At 43.7% G+C, this 26,295-nt stretch overlaps 3 protein-coding genes across 7 annotated transcripts in view; 1 reads left to right on the forward strand and 2 right to left on the reverse strand.

The window, feature by feature from the left end:
* The window catches only part of FGF2 (fibroblast growth factor 2), a 45,991-nt gene extending 37,526 nt beyond the window's left edge, over window positions 1-8,465 (reverse strand). The window contains exon 1 of the mRNA XM_088164193.1: window positions 6,199-8,465. The gene's annotated coding sequence lies outside the window, so the exon portion shown is untranslated. The remainder of the gene's footprint in view (window positions 1-6,198) is intronic.
* Window positions 8,466-8,612: 147 nt separating this feature from the next.
* The window catches only part of BBS12 (Bardet-Biedl syndrome 12), a 33,281-nt gene continuing 15,598 nt past the window's right edge, over window positions 8,613-26,295 (reverse strand). For 2 of the 5 annotated variants that reach the window (XM_088164186.1, XM_088164185.1), the window contains exons 5-6: window positions 12,738-12,843; window positions 8,670-11,212 (exon numbers count right to left, since the gene is read on the reverse strand). In XM_088164186.1, the coding sequence (XP_088020312.1) occupies window positions 9,067-11,196 (2,130 nt within the window). In that variant the 5' untranslated portion in view covers window positions 11,197-11,212; window positions 12,738-12,843 and the 3' untranslated portion in view covers window positions 8,670-9,066. Of the gene's footprint in view, window positions 11,213-12,147; window positions 12,372-12,737; window positions 12,945-26,295 lie in introns of those variants that run through there. The other 3 variants (XM_014886660.2, XM_014886659.2, XM_088164188.1) reach the window with 3 other exon arrangements.
* Window positions 12,414-16,964, forward strand: CETN2 (centrin 2). The gene is made up of 5 exons (XM_014886661.2): window positions 12,414-12,525; window positions 13,994-14,149; window positions 15,058-15,186; window positions 15,286-15,423; window positions 15,655-16,964. The coding sequence occupies exons 1-5, from the start codon at window positions 12,523-12,525 to the stop codon at window positions 15,742-15,744; spliced, it is 516 nt and encodes a 171-aa protein (XP_014742147.1). The 5' UTR covers window positions 12,414-12,522; the 3' UTR covers window positions 15,745-16,964.

Raw genomic sequence — 26,295 nt, forward strand, 5'->3', positions numbered from 1 at the left:
GTCTAAGTCACACAGTTCTCACAGGTATCCCTTTTATCAGCTGTAGCCAACCTCTGCTAATCAACTCACTAAAAAAACCCAAACAAAACAACAGCATCAAAAAATGGATTCATGACATTCTCCAGCCTAGTTTTTCCAGAGAACAGCAGGAGGGGGGTCCCAGCCACAGTTGGTGCTGTCCCCCAGGCAAGCCTCCAGGGTGACTCTTCCTTCCATGCACTTCATTCCCAGTGACATTTCTTTGACAGGACTGCAAAGTCCTGATTGATTGCAGCAAATCAGCAAATCACAAGCAGCCCTAGTTCTCCTCAGAAGCAAACACTGGGCTCTTGATCCCAAATATTCTGTATTTAAGGATATTGTGGAGCTTGGCTTTCAGCCCCTCACTTTCCTGCCAATTTCAAATGTGATTCAAATCTCAGTTAATTTTCTCATCTGTTGCAGTCATTCTCACAGGACTTTGTTAGAAGCAGAATACAGAGAGGATTGTAAGAAAATTAATTGGGGGAATTTCTGGACCTGGCACTTCCAGAAGGATTTAAGAGGCCAAATCAGATGATGAGGCCATAATCTTAATATTAATCCCTTCCTTCCACGCACATTTTTTACGCCTAGGAAGAATTCTCTCTTGCCTAGCCTTTAAATACAAAAAGCTACTCGTGTAGGGACAACCTCCACTGCAGAGAATATGCTGTTTGACTGCTCTGTCATTGATGAACAAGAAATTATCAGCTAATAAAAGATGGTGAAACAGCAAAACAATACAATCCAAGAATAAATCCTAGACCACTTATGGCTCCTTCCCAGTAAGTTAAATTTCAGTGGAATTTTCACTGTTGTTCTCATCTGACCACAAAGAGAAACTCAGGCCATAATCAGCAGTGATTTTAAGGCAAATAAAAAGAAGCAAATAAATGCCACAAAGAATCTTTCTCAAAATCCTTCTCTGTGCTGGCAAGAGCACTGCTACAAAATTAGCCTCTCCTTGGGACACTCAAACAGATGGGTGTCACCCAGGTGGAACAGATGACACATTAAACAACAGACAGTCTCTCACTCCATATTTGACCCCAAAATAATGACAAAGCTCATATTTAAGGAACAAATTATCCTGATCTGCTAGGCATATTATTCTAAGTCATCCCATATGCATTTAGAGACACAGGTACAGAACAGATGGTGTGATGTAAGGGCTTTATCTTCATTGATTTAACCTACAGGCATTATAGAAAGTTAAGTTTGTGCCTGAGCTTCCTACACAAAATAAAACTGTTTTGCCCGGTCTGCAAAGCAGATTTTTGTTGTAATAAACAAGAGAAGAAGAAGGGAAGATCATAGTTAGCTCCATTCAAAATCAAAACACAATGAAGAAATAAAGTGCAGTGTACAGATTTGTAAGATTTTCTGTATAGCACAGACAGGCCCCAGAGGATAAGGGACATTTTAAACAGAGCTGGATCAGGTCCAGTAGAACTGGATTTGAGCCCCGTGGAATTCCTGAGATGTCCAGCCAGGTAACCCCTCAATAGCTAGAGGTGATTGGTGGTTTTAAAGCTTGGATATTTCAAAGAGGCTGTTTTCCATCAATATCACAAGAGGGAAACAACCAAAACCAAAATAATGTCTCACAGCTTTTATTTTATGTATGAATCAACTGGTCTAAAGGAAATACTACCTTCTTTGACTGGGAGTGTGGAAGAGTTCAGGGATACAGTATGTATTTTTAAAGGAAAACCTAATACACATATTTGGAAAGGAAAAGGACAAGACTTAAGCTGCTGGCAGTATTTGCAGACATCCTCAGACATTCTGAATAGAGGTATTCTTCTGGGGGCTTTCACCTTGTCTGAAGGTTTTGTACTTGTTCCAGGTCTTGCACTGTTTATTACATTTTAGAAAGTCAAGTTATTCTTTCCTACTGCACTGCAAACTAGAACATTATTCTTGCTAATTTTGGGGACTCAAGAGCAAACAGAGCAGGGGAAGAGGCAGACAGAGATGAAAGCACAATTCTAAAAAAGCATTTTAAGTTTCCCCTTAAAAAAATAAACCACAACCAAAACAACTCCAACTAAACCAAAAAGGAGAAGGAAGGGTTTTCCTAAACCTGCAGCAATAAAGTCTGTTCATTTTTTGCTTGCAATAGTAAAACCATTGCTACAAATCTGCCTGGCCCAGCACTGCATCAGCAGTACAGGAAACGTGACAAGGGGCAACTTCCAACACTTTTGTCAGACCAAGACAAACAGACAGAGACTCAACCCTGGAGATTAATATTACAGCCATAAATAAAGAGATAGTAGGCAAAGGAAATTACTGCAGATTATGGGGAATTCTTTCGAAGAGATGTTAAAAGAATTAGTGAAACTCCAACCCCTCACACATACACTGTGGTGTCACTTCATTTCCCAGGTATTTGAAAAGACAACATTCCTTCCATCCTGCCAGCATGCCAGCTCGAAGGTAGAGGAACTGGTCTGCTCCACTGAGTTTGCACTGTGTGTTGTAGGACTATTCAGAGCTCTGCTTGGCATATTATAACTGCTGTGGTTTAATCTTCACCCTACATTCCAAAAAAAGAGCTACTATGTTCATTGTCAAAGTTTACTATTACTCTCCAAGAGCTACTCTGGTATTATCCTTATGGAGCTCAGACTCGTGGGAATTGTGTAAGGCCAAGTGAGAAGGCTTTTAGAGAAATTCCATCAGCATCATCAGCTTTGCAAACCAAGGAAGTTTCTTTCAAGGTGAAGAAACCTTATCTTTGATGACATCAAACATTCATTCATTCCTACAACAATTCTCACTCCTGATCATTATCCAAGGCCTCGTTCTGGTACGTACCATATGAACAGAGTAAAGAGTTTCTTCTCTGTAGAGTTTGCAGTTTTAAGGTAAGAAGCAGACTGACAGACCTGGATATGCCTGTTTCCAAAGCTGACTGTTCTTCCTAAGGGACATTCCCTGTAGGAGGCATCCCTTAACCTAGGGATGCTGGGCTTCTAAACCTCTTCAGATTCTTCTGTGGATAGCACGGCTCAACCTATTGTATCTCTGAAGGAAATATTTTCCATGTCATCCTTAACCAAATGTTATTGCGACCAGAGCTTATTACAGGTTCATCTGAAAGAGAGTGGCTTTTTATGAAGGTTGCACTCATCATCATTTGCAGTCTTCAATTTTACATTTCTTGCCGCTAAGAGATATCCAAAATTCACCCTTTGCCAGTACTTAGAAGAGGCAAGAAGGACAATCATGGTTTTGCAAAACTCAGTTTCTCAGGGAGCAATTCCCCAAAGCCATGGAAACTTCACTGACGTTTTAATGAGAAAGGGATTGGTCCCTGTATTAATTCAGGACCAAAGGGTGATTTCCCCTTCCCCTCCAGTCTCCTGAGAATAACATATAGGGAAATTCCATCTTGTCACACACACACATCAGCAAAAGCATCTGGGAATTCCCATTCAAGGGGAGCAAACACAGCCAATTCAAAAACAGTTAATTCAAACAGTTAATTCAAGCAGGACCTCTTGGCACAGACTAAAATCTTTTAAATTAGCTCCTGTATCTTTGGAAGGCCTTTTTTCATCACTTTAATAAGAAGAAGTCTGTTTAATAATGAGACATGAACAAATAAGAGACACTGGATTTCCTCCAGCTTCTCCTGGCCTTGAAACTTCTCTCTTCTTCCACAGTTTTACTGCCCTTATGAATGGCTGTGAGAGGAATTTGGGAGGCTGGAGGTCCTGCTGGGAAACAGTCCCGAGTATCCAGCACTGGAGCTGAGATGTGAGAGCAGCTCTCCAATTAGCCACAGTAAGGCCATGTATAGCAATTACTGCTCTGACATTTGGCAATTCTCTGTGCTTTCTTACAGCACTGCTCTTGTGTTTGAGATGTCAATTACAGGCCTGAATAATTGCACAGCCAGGGTCACAATAAATGACCATTTTTCAAGTTAACTGCCTGGTACTTCAGATAAACAACAAGAGATTTGGGCATCAGTTCCAGTAAAGCTCTCTTACTGCCACTGATATCCGAGTTGCCTGGTTTCTGGCAGCCATCAGCAACGCTGTCCCAGTTGAACAGCTCCAGAAACCAATCTGGGTGGGATGGCTGGGGTGGTTATTTCAACAGTGCTCACATAAACCAAGAGATGAAGGGCAGTGAGAGGTCCTGAGCAATGACTGCCCCTTACCTTGAGCAAGGAATACTCAGGGAGCTGGAATAATGTTCTATTAGCAGGGCTTTGCCAGTTAATTAACCTCATCTAATCAACAGATCTGTATTGCTGCAGGTGTGCCAGTTAATTTTCATCACTGTAGGGAATCAAAGACATTATACTGATATGGAATTACATGTGTGGAATTGTGCTCACCTCCCCTAAAACTGGTACAGGCATATCCTGGAGCTGTGACTCACAGACAGAACTGCAAATGCAGGGAGAAGCAGATGGAATACAGGAATTAATAGCCCAAACAAGACACAATTCCTTTCAGTTTACTGGAGGGATCCTTTTTCTACAAGGCTCTCTTGAAAAAAAATTACTGATAATAGACAGCTATTCTGAAAAAGGAGGTGTTTTGATGGTTTTCCTTGACATTAACAGGAGGTGAATCAGTTCAGAGTTGTGTGACTACACTGTAGATTAATGTTGCTGATTGAGAAACTGTTCTGCTCCAGAATGTGTGAATATATGTACATATATAAATAAAATTTATTTTATACAATTCCTCTGAAGTTATTCTGGCTCTCCAGTCCTAACAAATAGGAAGTTCTTGTTGTTTGGCTTTGTTTTGTTTTTAAGTGTAGTCAGTGAAAGCAGTGACTCAAATTACACCTTGGAAATAAGTAAGTTCACCAACTGTGTTATTTTTAGTCATCTCTTCAAATCTGCAATGCTGGTTAAATATTTGGTCTCACAATATAGTGGACAAAAGTTGTGAATAGCACTAAACCACATTCTACTGATTTCAGCTGGAATAAAACACAGTCGGAGCGAATCTTCCCATTATTTCTAAATAAAAACTGCATGCTATCTTTACTACTCTTGCAATGATGAAAAAATAATCCTATTGTTTGGAGTAGCACTTGGTCCCCAAGGAAAGAATTCCGTTTGAACTAAACAGATTTTTGTTTTGAATCTCTGCTAGGCAAGGAAACCAAATACAGCCCTTGGTTTCTCCCCCTTCTCGTGAGTTCTTTCACCATCTGTGCATGATCATGGCCCAGCCTTTCTTTCCACCCTCTGAGAAAGACTCCTCCCAAACACATCTCACCATGGGAACACATGGCTGCTGGGGACAGTGCTGGGTTGGATTAAACTCAGGGCTGGATTAAATGTGACATAAAGCCACTCCCCAGAGGTCATCCAGGGCCTGATGTGGAAGGAGAAATGGGGGAACTACTCTCTCCTTCCATTCTATATCTCTGCCCCAAACTGCCCTTGTCCCTGCAGTTTTCAGGGACACAATGCAACAGGCTGAAACCCAGTACTCACAGCAAACCAGCATCAAAATCAGCAGAAGCACCACTGTGGGTGCTTTTCAAAAATCGACAGAAATGGGTATTATGAGCAAAATAAACAGGTAGGAACCAAAACAGACAGAGGGGTGTGTCCTTTTCTTCCTCACACTATTCAGCATCAAACGCAGTCTCTGGTTTGTGCACTTGAGCTGTTCTCCCTCTTCTGTCACCTGGGCTGGAATCATCCCTGTGGACATTAGTTCTTGAAGCAACATTATCTGTAAAGAAAAAGCCATAGACTGCAGATCTATTCATGCTTGGTTAGAAAAGAAAGGTCTTGGTGCTGCAGCTTTGCAATAAATGGTTAATTAATGCAATGATGCTGGTGGCAAGTGGCAGAATTAAGTTTGTAATTTTTAGATTTTCCAGTGCTGATGTGGAATTATCTCGAAAGGACTGCTGATCTACAGAGAGAGAGGGATAAAACTGGGTAAAACAAATTGTCAGGCTTGTAATGTGTCTCTGTTACTCCCAGCAGCGCCTGTTGTCCACAGCAGTCCTGGCAACTCAGCTGGTTCCAGAACAGCAAGTCCTTCCTTGAAACAGCAGCTCAGCCCCATTTGAGTTTGGCACTTTGATGTAACAGGGAGTTCACACAGGACTTTTATAGAGCTTACACACAAAAAGATTTTTTAAAAAAACAAGTTACAAGACATTTCATTCACTTGATACCTGGTGATGTTGGTTCAGCTCCTGTAGATGTCCCGACTGAGTTGGTTACAGGAAGCCAACCTACTTTGCATGGAAGGAGGTCAGTTCTTCCCATTCTTCAGAATGATTTTTTGCTGGCAGTGTGACTGATGGGTTGACTCAGGCCTGCCAGTCGCCTCATCCTTGCAAGCAGAGCTGCAAATCTCTTGTCACTCTATAACTTTTCTCCTAAATTCGACCGCCCTCTCCAATTCTCTCCTCTAAAAAAAAAAAAAGGAAAACGTTCTCCCAGCCTCTCTACCAGTCCTGGTCTGGGATGTCTAAAGGGGTTCAGTGCAAACAAACAGTCTGAAGAGTTTTCTCCTCACCCTCCCTACCTGGGGACCACTGTAGGCACACACAGTCTCCTACATTTCCCAGCTCACATTTTCAGCACACCTGGTAGCAGGCAACTCTCAGGTGCCTCCTGACAGCCACTGGTCACTGGTCTGGGTCCCTTACAGGAACAGAATTTGAAGGTGGCTGCGCCCTCCAGGCTGGCTCAGCTTGGGACAAGGGTCTGGTTGCTATAATTAAGACGACCTCTACTACATTTCAGGAAATCCTCAAGGAGCAGAGGCCTAAAAATTTGTTTTATAAAGAGAAATATGAAATACAATGTCATCAGCCCTAAACAGAAGGTGGAGTGAGCTGGGAATGATGACACTGGGATGCAAGGGAGAAACAAGGCACCTGATTGGGACTTGGTTCCAGCAAGGAGCAAGATGTGCCAACTCCCTGAAATCTCAGCCATTTCCCAATTTCCCAAGCACATCACATGTAAAACTTAGCTCTGCCATCACACCAAGCTTTACACAAACAGCCTTTGTGTCCAGAGGAGGAGCCTCTGCCTGGCAGGAGCTGAAATCACCCGTGGCAGATGTTGAAATCCTTTCTGTGCCGAGTGCCATGGCAGACAGGCACAGGATCTCCATTCCACGGAGCAGAGAGCTTTAGGAGATCTGAGGCTGAGGGAGCCACACCAGCATGCTGTATTCCAAATTGCAGGAGAGGATGCCTTGAGAAGAGCTTGCATGGCAATGTTCTGTGCATATCAAAGACAGAATTTTAAGTAACCCAAGGTACAGGATGTACCTAGTTTATAAATTGATCCATTTCCCTGGATCAGGTGTTAATAAATGAAAATGTAACATCTGACAGCTTTTTTGAAAACCTCTTGTCCTGGTTTGAGCATCACAACACGTAAATATATCATTAAAAGCCTGATTGGAAAAATTACATCATTTTGGACTTTCTCAACATTTGGTGTGTCAGCTCCCAGTGTCTAAGAGTCCCATAAATAGATGTTGGACCACCTCAATACAATTCCTGTCTGCAGATTTTCCACAACACGCTTCACTCTATTATTCAAATAAAGTCCAAGTGGATCTTTTCCTGGGAACAGGGGTTATGCAATGCTCAGCACAGGACGCTCAAGAAAAACATTGTAAAGCCAACCATGAGCTGCAAACACTTGCAGAGCAGCAGTCTGTTTGTATTTATGTATATGTTGTGTTTCCATTTAATTCTCACTTAACAGCCTCCAGCTCCTTTTGCCTCTTTTGATCTACCAGACTCTGTCCCTCTTATGTCTTGGTACATCAAGAGTGTGGCCAACCAGCTACGCATCAATTTGCCAACCAATTAATAATGAAAATATAGTTGCAGAGTGATCAAAACTGTAACCTAACGAGATCCTCATGCTGCTAGAATGACTGTTCCAGATTAAAATTACAAACATAGTATATTGCCAAAATCCACCGAATTCTGAGATCTGAGAGAAAACCAGAATATTTAGTTTTAGGTCAGAGATGTAACATGACTTTAATACACAGATACCCCCAATAAGTATCTAAACATTATCTGTGGATGAATTTCATTATCTGTGCTGCCGGCCATGAGCATTTTAATGAGAAACTTTTTGAATGCAAGGATCCTCTTTAGCATCACCATTTCCATTCATTTTCCATTCTATTTTCACCAGACTGGTGAGACATTTCACTTTCAGTGTGACTCAGAATGCCAAGTTCAGAAAAAAAATCTCCATAGTTACACACCTCTCTCTTGCAACAAAGTGCCAGTTCTCCAGTGCCCAGCATTCGAGCTGTGAGTGCTGTAACACAGCAAAAATGCTGTGCCTCAACCACCGGGATAGATTCGTTCCCAGTTGTTGGCCAACACCTAAAACTTACAGCAACATTTTCCTCTCTGCAAGGACAGCTGAAAGACCCCATGGAAATGATCTAAAAATCCAGTTGGCAATGTAAAAGAAAATTTTGTGTAAAGATGCATCCAGTCTGTAATAACAAAAGGAAGGATTCAGCCTGAATTGGTCAAAACCAGAGAAATTCCAGAGGGTACATATTGGGAAATCAGAGATGTATGGACCATATAAATATGCAAAAATAGAATCTATTCATACAATCTCTCAGTATAAAATGTAACACACATTATTTCAAGTTTAACTCTTATTCTTGCAATGTACAAAAATTAAGAACAAAGTATTAATTAAGAAATAATTACAGTACGTTCTTTCATTTAACACAAGTACAGCAATGCTATGTAAGAGATCTCTACCTTTCTTCAGAAGACATTAGGAGACATCCATACAGGCAATACCATTAGCTAGAAATGCACGGCCTGGGTTACAGATAAGCCCACAAGTGGTTTTTGTTTGTTATTTAATTCTCATTTCTAGAAATAAGAAATTACCTTGTGACTGTCTCTCATTCTGACTTCTGCTGTTACATTCTAAAGCCACGATCACATCTCATTGTTTGCTTTATAAAGGCATGTAAGTTGCACCCGGGTTTCTCCCACTGACTCATGGACTCAGAAATCCTGACAATCCTATAAAAACATAAATTCGCTTGACACAGGTGAGTTCAGGATCTGATTCCTTCTGGAGCCTGTGATGATTTCAGCATCAGTTTGAAGCACCAGCAGCACCAGGTCCAGAGCTCTCCTCCACGCCTCTGTCTTGGCTGCAACATTATCACAAACCTTTGAATCTGTGACCTGGTTAGGGAAGGGATCACAGCCGCCCCTGAACACTCCACCTCTCCTAAACTCTTCCAAAATATAAGCTGAGGGAGAGCCACAGGCCGCTGCTTTCTGGAGGTGGTGATCCACTAAGGCACCTGCTTCCAGCTCCGAGCTGGCCTTCACAGTGTTACACAGGACCACGGAGAGGTACTGCTTCCAGCCACTTGCCAGTGCCTGGAGCACAACGGGTTTATACTCTGCCAGCCAGGGACTGGGAAGCTCTCTCACAGCTTTGTTGCTCCCCGGCCGCCCGGGCTGCTCTGCGAGCGCCTGGATGTGACTGAGGCACAGGAGCTCCACTGCACCGCCCCCAGGGAAAACCTTCCCGTCCTTTAGAGCGTGATGGAGTCGACAGAGCAAAGTCCAGAACTGGTCTTCGAGGAGCTGCGCCCTGCACGGCAGGGCAGTGGTGAGCACGGCCGTGAGCAGGGCGAGGCCTCCCGCGCTGATCCGCGCCGGCACCAGCTCACCCAGATCCACCGCGCGCCCATCGCTGGCCTCCCACAGCTCTGCCCAGGCCCCATTCCCGACACAGGAAGCGTTCAGCTGCCTCAGGTACGTCACTGCCTGGGCACCAGTGGCCGCCTCAAAGGCGCACAGCACATCCCGAGCCACACAGCCAATGACCAGTATCCTGCTGGAGATGCACCTTTCCATCAAGTTTTTGCACACGTTTCCTTTGACCAAAACCAGGTTTACTTCAAAGCTCATCAGGATATCGGACATTCTGCTTAGCCACACATCCCCTGCGTTGCCTCCCTGTGGATTGGGATGCTCCAAAATGGTCCTTACATTACGTGGTCTGTTAAAACCTAAGTGTCGATACTGCTCCGTGAGGTCACCGTCCATCAGCAGAATCCGGAGGGGTTTGTCTGCAAAGTGTTTGATGACTGTGGCTTGCTCTGGTGACACTAATGTGACAAAGCCTGGGGAGACACAGGAATAGCCCTCAGGCAGGCCCAGCACACAGCACGTCACAATCTCTGCAATATTAATCTGGGAAGAGCCACTGCACTCTGCTCTCTCTTGCTGATAGGCAGCGATGCTTTGTAGCAGTTTCATGCTGGTCTGGTTTCCATGGCTCAGAGCCGTTGCCAGGCGTCCTAAACCACAACATCCACACAGACCTGCTGACGGTGCTGAAAGGTATCCCTGAAAATTACCTTGCTGACTTGAGAAACTGCTTTTCCCTAGAGTGCTGAAGTGCCTGCTGTGGGTTAATTTCCGTGTGATACAGCTGGATGCAGTATCACCACTTCCGGACAGCACAGATGAACTTGTGTCACCCACTGCTTTGACAACAGAAGCCACTGAATCAAAGCCAGCCAAGGGTGAAACCAGGACCTTGTTAAAATTACAATCATCTCCTTGATGGGAAGAAGAGTTTATTGGAATTACGTCTTCTGTTGCAGAAATATCTCTCTGAAAACACAGCAAATCCCAAGGATCTGTAAGACCATCACATCCAACTTGGCCAGTTTTGCTTTCAGAAGCCTTTGGCCCAACTCGGCTAGAACACAGCTCTTTCTTTACATCATTTATTGGTATTTGAAGACACTGGACTCTCTCACAGCAAGAGTTCAACCCCTCAGACATCACAGACACTATTGCTGGAACAGGAACGTTCTGCTGGAGGCACTCCATCACAGCATTGCTCCACGCTCCAACCAGGAACAACAGGGTACTCATCCCAGTCTTAAACTCCTTGTTCTGAGCCTGAATGGTTTCATTAAGAAGCTGTCCAGCAGCACTTGTCAAATCCAAACTTTCAATCAGTCTAACAGCAGTACAAATCAATGTGCTCTGGTTGGTGATTTCATCCACAATGAATTTATGTGATTTCATTGGCCCCAGGAATGTTCTCCCAGTGGATGCTAAGGATGAGAGCTGCTGGAGTCCAATGTGTCTCCTGGCATTCACATCCCTGAAAGCCATGGGCAGTGGGCAGCATCTGTGAACAGATCACAAATTACTGCCCCATCCTCACAGCACACCACAGCACAAACCACCAAAAAAAATTATTTAACAGTCTAGCTCTGAGCACAGCTTTCCTCTGTATAAAGCAGGTCTTCTTCCTGCACACTTATGAGAAATCAATGGGCAGAGTTGCTGAAATGGGGCACTGTTAAAGTACCATGGAATTGTTTCTGGCTGGCTGATAGTAAAGAGCTGTTAATTCCCATGGTTTCTTACACTTCCAGCAGTACAGGCTGTGTGGAACTACCACCTCCCTCTTGCCCTGATATCTGGAATTACAGTTATTTGCCTTACTTAAGGCAAAAGTTTATTAGAGCAAAATGGACAAATTACACGCCAACTCAAGAGCTTTTGCAGATCCTTCTTAGTAACAACAGTCATGCCACTGACTTTAACCTTCAAGTCTGGAGAAACACAATTCCAAATTCTGTTTAGTCCAATTAGCATGCATGAATACTTCATTAAGCAAAATAAAAGCAATGTCACTTCGTCATAACTTACAAACTGTCAAGACTTTCAAGTTTTGACCAACTATCCATTAACACACCAAAAAGAAACCTCCCTCACAATAAAGACTTTGCTCCTAATATCCAATCTGAATCGTTTGTCTGTCAGTTTGAAGCCACCCTCCCTTGTCCCGTCACTATATGCCTTTGTAAATAGTCCTGCCCCATCTTTCTTCTAAGTTCCCTTCAGGTACTGGAATTTATTCACATCATTTATTCCAGCTGCCTAAAGGCCCCTTTGCGTAGCTATTCCAAATCCAAAAAGCTTTTTTTTTTTTTTTTCCCCATCCCACACAGCGAAAGTCCATTTGAACATTATGTCCTAATATTGCTAGGGAGAGGAAGCGCGTCCCGGCCCGCCGGCCCCTCACGGCCGAGGGAAAGCCGCCCGGAGAGGACACACCGGAACTGCACTGGCGGCGGCCTGGCCGCTTCCTGCGGGCCGGAGGGTGCCCGGTGGGCCTGTCGGTGTGGGTGTCTCACCGGAGGGGCCGCGCTCCCGGCGCTCCCGCCGCTTCCCGGGACACGGAGTTGCCTGGACACGGCCGCCGCTCCCTCAGGCACCCGGCGGGCGGGCCCGCGCTCGCGCTCCCTCAGCTGTCCCTCACGCTCACGCCGCGCCGCCATTGGTCGGCGCCGTGAGGGGGGCGGGCTCGCGCGCTCGTCCCGCCCGCTCATTGGCCGGCCGGGCGGCGCGTGTCGGCTGCGCGCGGCGGTGCGGAGCTCCCGTCCCGTTCCGTCCGGCCCGGTCCCATCCCGGAGCGGCATTCCCGGCCGGATGGTGAGCGCGCCCTCCCCGCCGCGGGCTCCCTTCCCACCGCCGCCTCCCCCGAGCCCATCCGCCCCCTCCCGCCGACACCGTGAGTTGTGCAAACCCCCTGCAGGTTCCACCCCTGCCCAGGCCGTCGCTGCTGGACGGTTACCTCGCATAGCGCACCCCGGAGAGGCCTCCCGTTCAACGGGAAAAACACCGGGATTCGCAAAATACGTCACCTGCTTTCGGCGTGCCTGGTTCTTCTTGGCACAGCTCACAGACCTCCGCATCGTTCGGGCCCCGCGGCGTTGTTGGAATGGCAGCGGCCAGGCCCGGAGGTGGAACCTGAAAGGGATTTGCACAACTGAGATGTGGAATAAATGGAACAAGAAGTCTCCGTAGGCAGGAAAAGCTCTCGTGTGTCTTCTTCCCGGAGCAGTATATAAAGAGTAGAAGTCTGATATGTGTGTTAATAGCAGAGGGAGATCAGGGGTGAGCCAATCCAACCTGGGAGGGACAAATCACGTTGAAAAACGAAATTTCATTAACAAATACAAGAAAATGGAATCTTCTGAGTTAAAAGAGAGATCCAGCCCTAAAAACGGTAACAATACAGCAGAGGCAAGAGCCTGGCCAGCAGTAACTAGGTAACAAATTCCTTGTGCTTGTTTTATTTACTTTTATAAAGCCTAACCAGTTGAAGCTCGGGGTGGGAGGGAATGCCTTTCCTTCCACGATTCAAGACCGCAGGATGAAAATCCATCTGCTGCTGATTTAAAAACAAAACTACTTGAGGAAGGCGTTTTTCCTGCTTTATAGATGGAGGGGGGGGAACACTATACTACACTGGCTTACACCAGAGGCAGGAAAGGCCTTGGAAGTGTCCTGGATAATGATGCAGCGGCTCAGCACAAGCAGATTAGTTCTCCTTATGGGACAGATTGTGTGTTGATCTCACTGCTCCCACAGGACGTTACTGCCTGGCTCCACATCTGCTCAACGGATAGGCAGCCTGGAGCCACACAGCTCCCTCTAAACTTTGTTCCCAGAGGAGTGGCTGATTTTGAGTCTCATTTACAGCCAAGACCCTAAGCAACCACCATCCTTAGCTGTGAAAATGTTGTGCTCATATTTTTCAGTTAAACCTGCAGGAAAGGCAACTGGCAGGAGGTGCAGAGGATCACAGTCAGCTCAGTGGAGTGTTCATTTTCAGGCTGCCCACCTGTTTTTCTGGCATTATTCCCTTAATTGATAATCTTTCAGTTTAAAACAGAAAACAGGAAGCTCAAATCTGCATTCTCCAGGAACAAAATCTCTTTTTTTCTTTCTACAACAACATAAGGAAATTGATAGAGACTCAAGGTCTACCACTTCCAGCAAGGAATGTCTCTCACTTCTACTACAGCGTTAACGTTGTCATTTATAGTTAAGCATATTTGAAATTCTCCCTGGAATGTGCTGTTTCTTATCTGTTCTCTCCCTTCATTTCCTGAAGGCATCCAACTATAGAAAACCTGGCTTAGGTACAGCCCAGCGGAAGAAAAGTGGCCTGAAACCTGAACTTACAGAAGAGCAAAAGCAGGAGATCAGAGAAGCTTTTGATTTGTTTGACACTGATGGATCTGGAAGCATCGACATAAAAGAACTGAAGGTTTTGAAACTTTTTTTTCTTTTTCTCCTGAGATGAAAATATCTTTGATCTCAAAACTGTAGCTGCCTTTTCTGTTTGTCCAGCCATGTTTTAAAGCAGTTTTGGGGTACAAAGAAGAGTAATGGCTTGCTGTCATGACTGAATTTGGGGTGCACTCTGAATGTAATGCTTCACAGTAGACAGGCTTCTCTATTATGTGGCTGTTTAAATCTGACAGCTTTGAACAGCTGAGCATTAGAAAAACTAAACAGTTTCAAGTTTCACGACTAAGGTGCTTGTTCCTTGGAAGTGGACTTTGGTTGTTCTGGGATGTGTATCATGTAGCAAATATTTTCTTCACCTGAGAACTAAACACAGATTTTGCATGCATTCAGGACAGTTACAACCATATTTGCATATAGGTAATCAAAAAATTAACTGGTTTTTAATTTAAAATAGAACAAAAGAGAGCTCTGAGTTGTGGTTCAATAACAATTCAGGCAGTGCATACATACAGTAGTACAAGGGGGAAGATGATTCTCAGTTGTCTCCCTGTGATTTTATGTGTTTGATTTTTTTTTTTTTTTGTAAGCATGAACATTTTAAATTTAATTATCTCCTTTACCTTGATTTCTCACATACATTCTGTTCAATTGCTGCATCTGTAGTCTGGAAACATGAGTTACCTCTGCCTGATATAAACTATGGATTTCCACTACCATATAGGAAAAACAACATCTTAAGAATATCAAATCTACACTATTATTGTTCAGCAAGGTGAAGAAGATGGTAGAAGACACCAAGGTGTTTTCATGGCAGTGAGTTATGACTAGAGTTCTGGACAAGGAAATGAAACAGGTTTTATTTCAGCTCTTACAGCAAAATTCTGGTGGCCTCCTAACAGAATTTGTTTTGCTGTTTTGGCACAGGTTGCGATGCGTGCCTTAGGCTTTGAGCCAAAGAAGGAAGAGATTAAGAAGATGATAGCAGACATTGACAAGGAAGGAAGTGGCACCATCAACTTTGAAGACTTTTTGGCTATGATGACACAAAAAATGGTAGGAATTCTAAGCAGAAATTCTTGTGGCAGCGTAAGAAAAAGGAACTTATCAATGTCAGGGGTTTTCTGACTAACATGTGTTTTACTCTTGGTTTAGAGCGAAAAGGATTCAAAAGAAGAAATCCTGAAAGCTTTCCGATTATTTGATGATGATGGCACAGGAAAAATTTCATTCAAAAATTTGAAAAGAGTTGCCAAGGAGCTGGGAGAAAATTTAACGGATGAAGAACTTCAGGTAAGTTCTGATTTGCCAGGGCTTTTCTAATAGGCACAGACCATTCCTGTAGCTCCTAGGGACTGGGTGGGAATTAAATCCTATACCAAAAGGGCTGAGAGGTCAGAAATATGAAAAGCAGTCAAATAGCTGTTTTCACATGAAGTGCCTCTGATTTATTGTTGTTTTAAAGAGTGGAATATCTTGTGTTTAGAGTCCAGTACCTGATCAAATGTACACTGTGTTTTGTAGGAAATGATTGACGAAGCTGACCGAGATGGAGATGGGGAAGTAAGTGAGCAGGAATTTTTGAGAATCATGAAGAAAACTAGCTTATACTAGTATTTATTGCCTTGCTATACAGCTGGTCCAAAAGATAACCTGGAAAAGGCTTAAAAACTGGGCTTGTGCCTCCTGCATATTTTCTGTCATGTGAAAAAAAGTCTAAAACGACAGATTTTTTTGTTTATTTCTCTTTTTCAAGAAAGATAATTGAGGAAGGAGGGCTGCAGTACCCAAAACTGCCAAAATGAGATACTGCAGAAGTCAAAAGGAAGAATGAACTGAGCCTGCAAGGCAGGGTCCCCTCCCCTCCACCATAACAACTTCCCTGATTACCATTTTGGATAAAAACTGCTGTGTTTTACTATTTAACCAAAAGATACTTCACTTGAGATGTGAAGATTCCCACTGCTGCTGGGAAAGGCTACTGTTTGAAGGGACAAGCCAGTATTTTTTATTCCTTTGAAGGTTTTTTAGGTTATCTTTTGGTATTTGTCTCCTGTTGTTTATTTCCATGAAAGTCTCTAAAATGAATTGCATATTTGTCTGTATTTCTGTATGAAACACTGTTTTCCTATGGCAAGTTGGTTTTGGATTTAATGGGAAGCAAATGTAGATTTGGTTCTTCCTTTGGAGCTTTGTGCCATCCATAGATGTTCTTGTGTTTATCTGATCACCTGAAACCAGAATGAAACTTGAATGTAACCTGCTTAGGTGACCAAAGTTTATTGTTTATAACCAGGCAACACCTTGTGCCATTGTTCTTATTCCCCAGACATTACAGAACTGCTGTTACTTCAGGATTTCAGGTACCTAAAAAGTTCAGTTCCATGGTGCACTAGACTAAATTTTGTCTTGTTGATAGTTGCATTGCAGAGAGGATTTGCCTCTGAAGTGAAAAAGTAGCTCACCATGGACATCTGTGGAGCACTGAATATATTTAGATCCCTGCAATCCAAACCCATTTTGCACATCACAGGTGTTGGGGTTTTGGTGTTGGTTTTTTTAGGAGTACCCTTGCATATACTGTCAATCCAGGATTTATTGGAGAGCCACATTTCCTTCTGGATTATAGAGCAGTGACACACAGCCTGCTGTCTGATTATGTGGCTCTGCAGGAGGGTTTATCCTTTTTAGACAATCAGCTTCAAAACTTTCCAATCCTGTCAAGTTCCAGAGACCCCTGTTTAACATGGTGGCCGTAGATGTAATCTATAGTACTGTGTTTTAAAATGTCTTAACTTTGTATAAGTGTGAAATAAAACTGTTTTGCAAGTTAAGAAGTTTTTGTGCTTATTGTCTATTTTTCTTAATTATTTTAGAGTATTAAATGGTTCACCAAGCACATTTTCACTTTCATTTATCTCTTCTTTCTTAGAGAGGAATTCTTAGGTGCAATAGTCTGTCACGTAATTCCTCTTCCACTCTGCTGATTAAAAGTTTCTAGTACTAACCACATATATTCAGAAAGGGAAATTTGAAGTTCTAGTTGATTATGGGGAATCCCAGAGCCTATTAGAGTGACTGTACTTTTTTTTTATGCTGCCACAGGAAGAGATTGATGACTGTGGTTTACCTATGATGCATGTCACTTCTCTCTTCCTGTTCTAATCCCATTACCTGCCTTGAAGGTAGGAAAAAGCCACACAATCATCCCTGCCATGTGTACTACAATGGTGAAACGTTATTTCTGGCTTGCCCATTAATCTCTGAAGTCTGGAATGTCAAGCACTGTCTGAATGAGCACAAAACCTGAAAGTGTTAACAAGTGTCTGGTGGTGCTTTTTTTGCAGGATAGTGAGGGGAATCATCCCCTCTTCAGCCTGGCAGCTGGTTGTGAACTCCATCCTTTGCATCCCCTCTTCTCCTTAAGCTGACATGGAGAGTGGGGTCCTTGCCTGGCATCTGCAGATTGCCTTCAGGTGGCTGCAATTCAGACATTCATTTTGTGCACTCAGCTGAGATCCTTCCTCTGCACCATCAGCAAAGCCTGGTTTTCACTCTGAGTGTTCATTCTAGGCAGATACTGTACAGAAAGGAAAGTGGAACTGCAGTTTGTGTCTGGCAAACACCTAAATATCAAAGCACTGGTAAGGGCAATAAATAGGAGATAATATTGCAAATGTCTTCTAATGAGATATGTTTTGAAAGGGATAAGTACCAGACTTTTAATGAAATACAAAATAGTTCGAGAGGAAAAAATTTTGCTTGCAAGTTATATTGCAAAATATGATAATTGCAGGGCAATTTTAGTCTCCCACATGCAGCTTCTAACTTCTGCATCAGCTCTCAGGCCCACAGTACAGTCCCACAATCCTGCCAGTCCCGCGTTAAGGCAAATCTTCAGCTGCCTTCAGGTAAAAAAGACCCAAGGAGCTGCCAAGGAGTGCTGTGCTGTCACTTCATTAGGTGTGAGTTTGTTTTCAGAGCAATGAGCACAGGATTGGCTTCTAACATTGCAGAAGGAAAAAGGCTTCTTTTCAGGTACACCTAATCTTGGCATTTAAAAGAGGATGGGGGAAGCAACACAGGAAACATTTGTGTACATTCACATGCCAGGAGTCTTACTAACAGAGCCCAAATAGTTCCATAAACTGATGAAGCATTTAATATTAAAATATTTAAATTGGTCATTTGCAGTTTTGAAGACCAACTCTCATATCGTGCAAACTGCCTGGTGAAGTCACACCAAGCATTTGGAATGTTAAATATTAATTCCTTTGTAACCTCCTCATGGAGTTTAAATAAATCAAATATGGCCGCACTACAGCTGCTTTTAAATGCCCCTGGACAGCGTAAGTGGATTTGAGCAGGGCACAGGGCAGCGAAGTGCTCCGTCTAGAGGCTGAGATAAGCCTTGGCCACTTGAGGAAAGGCAGCCCCGGGGGAAAAGGCTGCAGTTTCCTTTGTGCCACACCTCTCCATAGAATGAGGGCCGATAAGCCCTGAGAGCGTGGCAGCCTCGCTAGAGGGCATCCAGCTCCTGACGTGTGAGCTGAGCGAGGCTTTGATGCTGCTCTGCCTCCGCTGTGGCTTTCAATGACGAGGGAAAGTAGGTGCACAAACATCATCCACACCGGGCTTGAAACAGTGGTTGGATACAGAATTATTTTCTCTGAAAGGAACAACGCAAGGCTTCTCTCACAACCCATGTGCAAAAAGCTGTAATTATTAGTCAGTTGTTCAAAGCTAAACCCCCAAACCACACTTTCTGAAACTCCCACTCTGTATCAATAATTGCAGGCACTCTCTCAGGAGAGCAGAGAACTCAGCTTGCCTTTCACACAGTCCCCCCGAGTGCTCTGACCACTCTGTAGAGTTGTTTTGTCCCTTTGGGAATACTGCTATCAAATGGAACCACTTCCAGCACAGAGACAGAGCCAGGCTCACTGCAGGATGCTTGTGGCCCTCCCTTGGGATGTGGGAAAGCTGGAATCGTGGCCTTGCTTCGAGTCAAGAGGAACAAGGATTTGAGAATTAGACTCTTGTCCCCAAGGTGAGTGTGTTGACCTTTAGGGATGTGGCATAACTCCAATGGCCTTGTGGGGACCTAAACCTATAGCTCTTGATCACTTTGCAGTCCTGGCTGCCATAAATTACTGAACTTGACATTGCTCAAGGCATTTTTTTTTTCCTTGCCTGAATTAGATTCAACACAGAGAATATTAACAAAGCAAAGCTGTCAAGCCTGAGCTGCAAAGGTGTAAAATTCCCTTGCTCTCAAGGCCACTTTGTCTCCTTGGAAAGCTTCTAACTGGTTCTAGCAGTGACTTAAGTTTCACTATGAAATGAACCTCCCCACATTAAATAAAGCCATAAGAACAGGTTTCCATGGGAGGCAAATGGAACAGCCAACATAGCCCATTTCCAAAATTATTTTGGACCACTCTCTACCCAAAAACATAGCTTAGTGCAATGAAACAAAACCAACATAATTCACACAACCATCCTATTGTCTGAAATTGCTTCCTAGTATAGTTCCATCTCCACCTCAATATAGAGAAAACAGATCCATACTTTCCTCTTAATTTTTTAAGACATCCAAATGAGTAGTATGAAAGCTCTAAACATCAAGGAAAAAGTAACCACAAACATTGTAGATTGAGTTAGAAACATCAGAAGGTATTTCAGTTTAAAAAAGCAACATTTAAGCAGCTTCTAAAAACATGATATTAGATCATCTCTGTGTAAGTTTTAAGTCTGTGTTCTCCATGTTTCCTCTTTAGAGAGCTTAGGACATGACTGGCCAAGGAATCCACAGAAGCACAGTTTCCACAAATCTTTTGAATGTTTTGTTTAAATCAGTCCTTAATACACTAGTGAGGTTGAAGAGAACTGCTGCAGAATAGCTCCTTTTGGAAAGGATATCATTCTAACAAAGTTTTTTAGGGTTTGTTTGGGTTTTTTTCCTATCAGGTTTACTAAATTATCAATGAAGTTATTGATGTTAGTTGTGGAATGACAGGTACCTTTTGCAGAAATAAAAGGAGATTTTTGCCTATATGAAAAAATCCATGTCAGTGAAGGTATAGGCCACCTAGAGCCAGATATCAGGCAAAACAGGTGCTAAAACTACAATTATTTTCTCTAAGCAGAAAATTACCATAGTTGAGACTAGTGTTTGGTAAACATATCCCTTTACATGCTCTTTCCCATCCTCCTCCTTAACATTAGGAACCAATAAAATACTCATCAAAATGGCCAAGAGGTTTGAATATTATTTCTCCTTGTGCTGTGGAATATATAAATACTTTTTGTCGAATCCTCATAAACCGGGTCACTGTCTGGGTGGGCTAGATACGTAGGCTCATTCTGCAGAAAACAACTCTATTATTGCTAATAACATTAAAAATAACAATATTACAAATCCAAGAGAAAATGTGAGTTGAAAACGCTCATGTATCACAATTAAAGGAGTTTTTCCAGGAAATGAAAGAGCTTTTAGAAGGCAGGAGGGAAGAAACAGGTACTTTTATTCTTCTTACTATCAACCCAAGATGCAGTAGATAATTTAACAGGACATTATTTACTGCACGGGGATTTTTTTCAGAATTCTCCTGACTCCCAAATGCCTGCAATGCCGTGACTCACCGAGTCAAGGCCTAGGATGGTGCAATCCTGACCCTCTCCTGCCAAGGGCTCAGCATCATCCATTCCCATTGCCTGCAGAGGGACTAAGCAATGCTTTTGCACTTCTGCAAAACTGGGCCTTAGACAATGGAGGCTTTAGGTATGAGCTTCCTATTTGCTGTGGTGGATTTGTGTAGGTGGCCTTGTTACCAGAAATCCACACTCCTACACAGCAACTTCTGACTGTATTTCTGCAGAAATGACTGTGATGAAAGGAATGAAATATTTTGAAAATAAAAATCATCTGTTTGTTTCTCCAAACCAGTTGGGGTATCTCCTGCTGGCGAGATCAATTTCTTCTCTTGTGTGGCAATATTAGGAGTAGGGTGGAAAACAAGGGCACCATGGCTTGGGCTGGTGCACACACCGAGATGGGAGAGCCCGTCTGAACTGTCCTTGCCCATCATTGGCAGCTGAGTCACTGGCCCAGCCTGCAGAGCTTCTTGCTGCTGCATTTTGCAGCCAGGAAAATCCCACATCCTCCCAGTGGGTGTAGGAAACGCAGCTACAGCCTCTGGATGCGTCGGCACCAAAAACAAAGGGGAGATTGTGGTGCGGGCGGTGGCCGCGGGCTCGGGGCCAGCGTGCCAGGACCGCGCCGACAGCATCCCGGGGAGCTGCGAGCGGAGCCCGGGCCAGCACTGCCCGCCCACAGCCCCGCTGCTTTGCCAAACCCAACACGGCAAGGTGTGTGACCAGGCTCTACCTCCCCGCACGGGGACATGCCAGGGCCACCAGCACAAGGCCTCTGCTGTCCCACCTCATCCTGTCTCACTGCTTTTTGGCGAGGAGCACATCGCACCTTGCCCTTCCTCGTCTTCCTCAGCCCAGGCTGTTTGCGTTCAAGCACAAGGGCTTAAGGAAGTCTCAGCTCTTGCCGTGCTGTTGTGGCCAGCACAGCCCTCGTGGCTCCGGTGAGGGTCACCAGTGGTGCTGCTTTCACCTTCCACCCATCTCAGCCCCAGCCTTATTCCATGATTGCAGGGCTGGGTGCAATCAGCCAGGGTGGCTTCAAACTCTGAATTTTCCAGTACTGGCTGAATCCTGCCAACGCTGCTTCAGATGATGGCTCTGCAAGCATCCCGCTGGGAGAGCAACCCAAGACGTTGCTCCCAGATCCATCTTGTTTCCTTCCATGTTCCCTGTGACTCTTGACAAGCTCATGTTGAGGGTGGTGTTATTCTGACAAGACCACAAGCATCCTGGGTCAGGCAGCCAAGGCCTGGCCCTCCAGCCTAGGGTTGGGTATTGCTCTTGGGAAAGGAAACACAGGAACAGACCAGCATGGGTTTGCCCAGCAGACAGCAATTTGCTGCAGCATGTTTTTTGGCAATTTGCCCAGCATGGCAGTTGCTCCAGACAAAAGCTCTTTTGAGAAGCTGCTCCTGTAAAGGGGACAGGAAGAGACCTGACATCCCTAAATGTTTGCTTCCGCACTGAGGTGGCAACTGGAGAGCTCTGCTGGCACTGCGAAAGGTTGCCTTAGGAAAGCAATCAAACAGCCTCAGTCAGCCCTGGGCAGTACAAACCCTCCCACCCCAGGTCTCCTATGGCTTAAAGGCCATTTGGATCAGAACTGGCATCAGTGGCCCAGCCAATCCCACAACCCTAACACAATCCTTCTTCACCAGTGCCATGCTTCCTTAGAGGCTTCTCGTCCTCCTCCTTGTGCCTCCTTAGCAAAGCTGCTGCCCCTGTGCCTTCTGTTTAGCCACCTGAAACTTCTACTAGGAAGGTTAAACAGCAAGACCATGCAGAAAATAAAGGAGAGGGAACTTCCTCTGACATCCATTCCCTGTCACATTTATTCCATGCCCATACTGACCAAAACACAGGAAAGGACAGACAGGAGAAAATAGCTATGTGTCAAGGGAAAAACAAACCAGCGTTTCCTAGCTCTGTCTAGGCATGCATCCATTTACCAGACCAAGTGCTTTTGGCCCAGTCTGATGGGCAGACCAGAGCCTGCCTCTGTAATCAATCTGCCAACAATTCCTTTACCATGACTGGGTCACCACTTGAATATTTTAACACTGGTGTTCAACACCAACATTTTCTTCTGAGGAAAGAAAGTTTGGCTCCACCACAGATGCTCCCTTTGCTGCGTTCAGCATTTCCCTTTTCACCCAAACTACTTTATGGTGATTCTTCACAGATCTGAGACATTTCTAAATATCTACAGCTGCATTCTTGGACTGAATTTCCTTCTAGATGCTGGAGTCAGAATCAATTTACATCAACAAATCGCATGTGAGCTGCTGGCTCATTGTCCTGGAGTTCAAAAGTTTAATGTGCTTTTTGAATAGCACCTGCAAATGTCAAAGTGCAGATTAATTCCTTTTAAGATACAAAATGATTTGTTTTTAAGAGTGAAGCACTGATTCAAACTGAATCTAGGTATTTGATGGAAAATGGAGTCTAGAACAGTAATTCTTTGTGGCATTGTTGCCATCCTGAAACTCTTGCGGGTCAAAAGGTGGCATAAACCTTAGACAAAAAGAAATCATTTCACACTTATTTCAGCAGTTTCCATTGAGAGACTGACTTGTTCAAGGCCCCATCTCTTTTAAAACATTACATCAACTTCAGTAGATGTTAATTGATAACGCTCACTGAGTTCCTAGCAATTACCACTCTTTTTAATTTGCATATGAGTTGTTTTAGGGACTATCCAGGCAGAACTGTAATAGCCACATGCCCTAGAAAGCTTTGAGCCTCAGCAGAAGACAGATAACACCTAAGATAACAGTATTGGCCAGAAATCCAGGGAATGTTAACATCTTTCCAATAATAATTTCTTAGAAAAGCTGTCTGAAGATGACTTAAACTGGGATGCTTTGGAAACACCAAAAAATGTTCACTCTTAAATATGTAACAGGAAGGTGGCAGAGCCTTGGAGCACAGGTCAGTGGGAGGTGGAAGGGAATGTACCAACAGCAAGTGAGAGAAGATCACGAGGCTGAGAGTACCCTATAGCTGGCCTTGGAGGAACAGGCATTTCATTTGCACCTAATCTGGCAGAGACATCACAGAATTTAAGCAGAGAGGTAGACTTGGAAAATTAGTTTTGCAGTAGCAGGCAAGTATTACATGAAAGCCAAGAAGAATCCTGCAGTAACAGAGGCACAAGAGGAATGTTTAACCTTGTGAATAAAATCTTCACATTACTGAGTACACACTAGACAAAGATGATGCTCAGTCTAACCCCTACTAGTAAACATCAGTACCATTTTTCCAGATGTCCTTTTTAAAGATAAAAAACTGAATTTTAAAGGAGATTTGGATGCATTTTCACCTTTTACTGAAGAATAACAGGATCATTTCAAGACACAAATGAAAGGCACACACCAGAGAGCAATGGAGGAAGTTCTCCAAGGCTTAGAGTGAAAGTGCAAGTTCTGTATCCCCGACCCTCTCCAATGGGTGGATTGGCACAAAAATATGAACATCTTTAAACACAGGATGTGTTACACAGTGTGCTCACAGGTGGCTGCTTGTTTTATGTGACTATGGGAATAGCTATGAGAGAGATTTCTGGCAGATACAATGTCCTGTAACCAGCAGAGTATCATCTTTCCTCCTCCCTGCTTTGTGTAAAGATGATCTCCTCCATCAGGGCCTCTCTAATGTAATTGCCAATACATTCCCTGCCCACCTGTGCCCAGGGAGCTGTGATTCATCCAGGTATGCACAATCCAGAGCTCAGGGAAACACGGTGTTGTTCTGAAAAACAGCAGCCATACGACTTCAGGGATTGGCTTTTGGTCTGGTAGCAAGCAGAGGTATGGTACAGTTCAGATCACGCCTTGAACATCTCCAATGACACGTACCCTTCCTTCTTTATTCATTTATAACAAGCTGACAGCTACTTCCACGTGCAGGAAAGGGTTTGCCTTCAATTATTAAAGGAAAGAGACAGGGAGCAGGCTTTAACAGTGTTAAAGACTAAGCACAAAAATGCACACTGGTGTGATAAATTTATCAGTTGCCAAGCTTTCCATTTGACTTTTTAAACATCAGCACACAGCCTCAGTCCAGAGTCTGTGCAGAGCCTTTAGCATCCCAGAGTCTGATGTCAATAACTCAGCAGCTCATTGGATACCCAGTAAAGTCTTCAGGCACACAGGACAATGTGGCTTTCAGTGGTCATTTTCCATCAATGCTCTTTGTTTCCTTTCCAAATTAAGTCAGGCTCTCACCATTATTGATCAAAAAATAGAAACACTTAATAATTTCTTCTTCAGCAAACCAGACAAGGTTTGACTTATTTACATCACATCGTAGCACTTGCTATCAAATACAACTTGCATGCCTTATCTGAGGATGCAAAAATACGGAAAAGCAGGATCCTGTTGGTACTGTACAACTTGCACAACTCAGTCACAGGTGGTTGCTTGTTTCATGTGGCTGTGGAAATGCACCTGAGGGCTTATTTTTGGCAGATACTGATCTACTTTAACCAAAATATTTTAAGTGGTTCAGAAATGCTTTTGTACATAGAAACCCTGTGAAACAGTTCCAAGCACCTCCTCTTAGTCCCCATCTCTCAACGCCAAGATTTGCTCTGGTACAAAAGCATAGGCAGATGGAGGAAAGCAGGAGTCAACAGTGAGAGACTAATGCAGAAATTAAGTTTTTAAGAGCAGACTGTGCAGGCATGCACCACACCTCTGCCTGTGGCTCTGCTGTGAATGAGGTTAGACAGCTTGGAAAGAAAAGCCAGAGACAGACCTGCTTCAACATCAGCAGAATCTGGTTCATTACAGATGTATTTCTACAGCAATGCTGGGTGATGTATGTGGAGGTTTTGGAGGTTTTGTTTTTGCAATGGATGGAAGTTGTGAACACACTGGTTTTTTCTGCCTTCAAAGAGGACAAACCTCATTTCAGGACTATGAGGACTGATATCAGCACAATGTCTCAAGTTTTACTCTGGGCAGTTCAAAGGACCCCAAAATGAAGGTTCTGACAGGAATGGCAAAATTTGAACAATATGATTGAAAATGAGGAAGTGCTGGGAGAAGTTTTTGAGATTTTGGAACTAACCTTGAGAAGAGCAAGAGTGAAAACCCACAGTATTTTAAAATTACACTTGCCACTTTGTTAGATCTCGTTATGCCATGATTTAAAACCATAAGGTTTACGTAAGAGAACACCATTTTGCTTTTGGAGTAAAACTGGAATCTCAAACAAATCTCTCTGTGAGTACAGGAGCAGCATAATTAACTCATTAATTCATTAATTCCTGTCCTCCAACAGTGTCCATAAGTCTCTGGAGGCACAGAAAATTGCTAGGGAAAGGCAGTACACTTGCAAAGCCCAACTCTCATAAGTTAAAGAGCAGCAGCTATATTCACTTGTTCAACCTTCATTCAGCCTGTTGCTGAGTTCCATTATTAGCCTTTAATTGCATGGCCTTGCAGATTTTCCCACTGGATTCTTGCTATTGACAGAAAAAGCATTCAATTTATTAATCTTTCT

The sequence above is a fragment of the Sturnus vulgaris genome, chromosome 4 (genome assembly GCF_052056855.1).
Source record: "Sturnus vulgaris isolate bStuVul1 chromosome 4, bStuVul1.hap1, whole genome shotgun sequence".
NCBI classification, from domain to species: domain Eukaryota; kingdom Metazoa; phylum Chordata; class Aves; order Passeriformes; family Sturnidae; genus Sturnus; species Sturnus vulgaris.

Coding starts and splice junctions, on each gene's coding strand:
- CETN2 (XM_014886661.2), top strand. Junction 14,150..15,057: donor TCGACATAAAAGAACTGAAG/GTTTTGAAACTT, acceptor GTTTTGGCACAG/GTTGCGATGCGTGCCTTAGG. Junction 15,187..15,285: donor CTATGATGACACAAAAAATG/GTAGGAATTCTA, acceptor CTCTTGGTTTAG/AGCGAAAAGGATTCAAAAGA.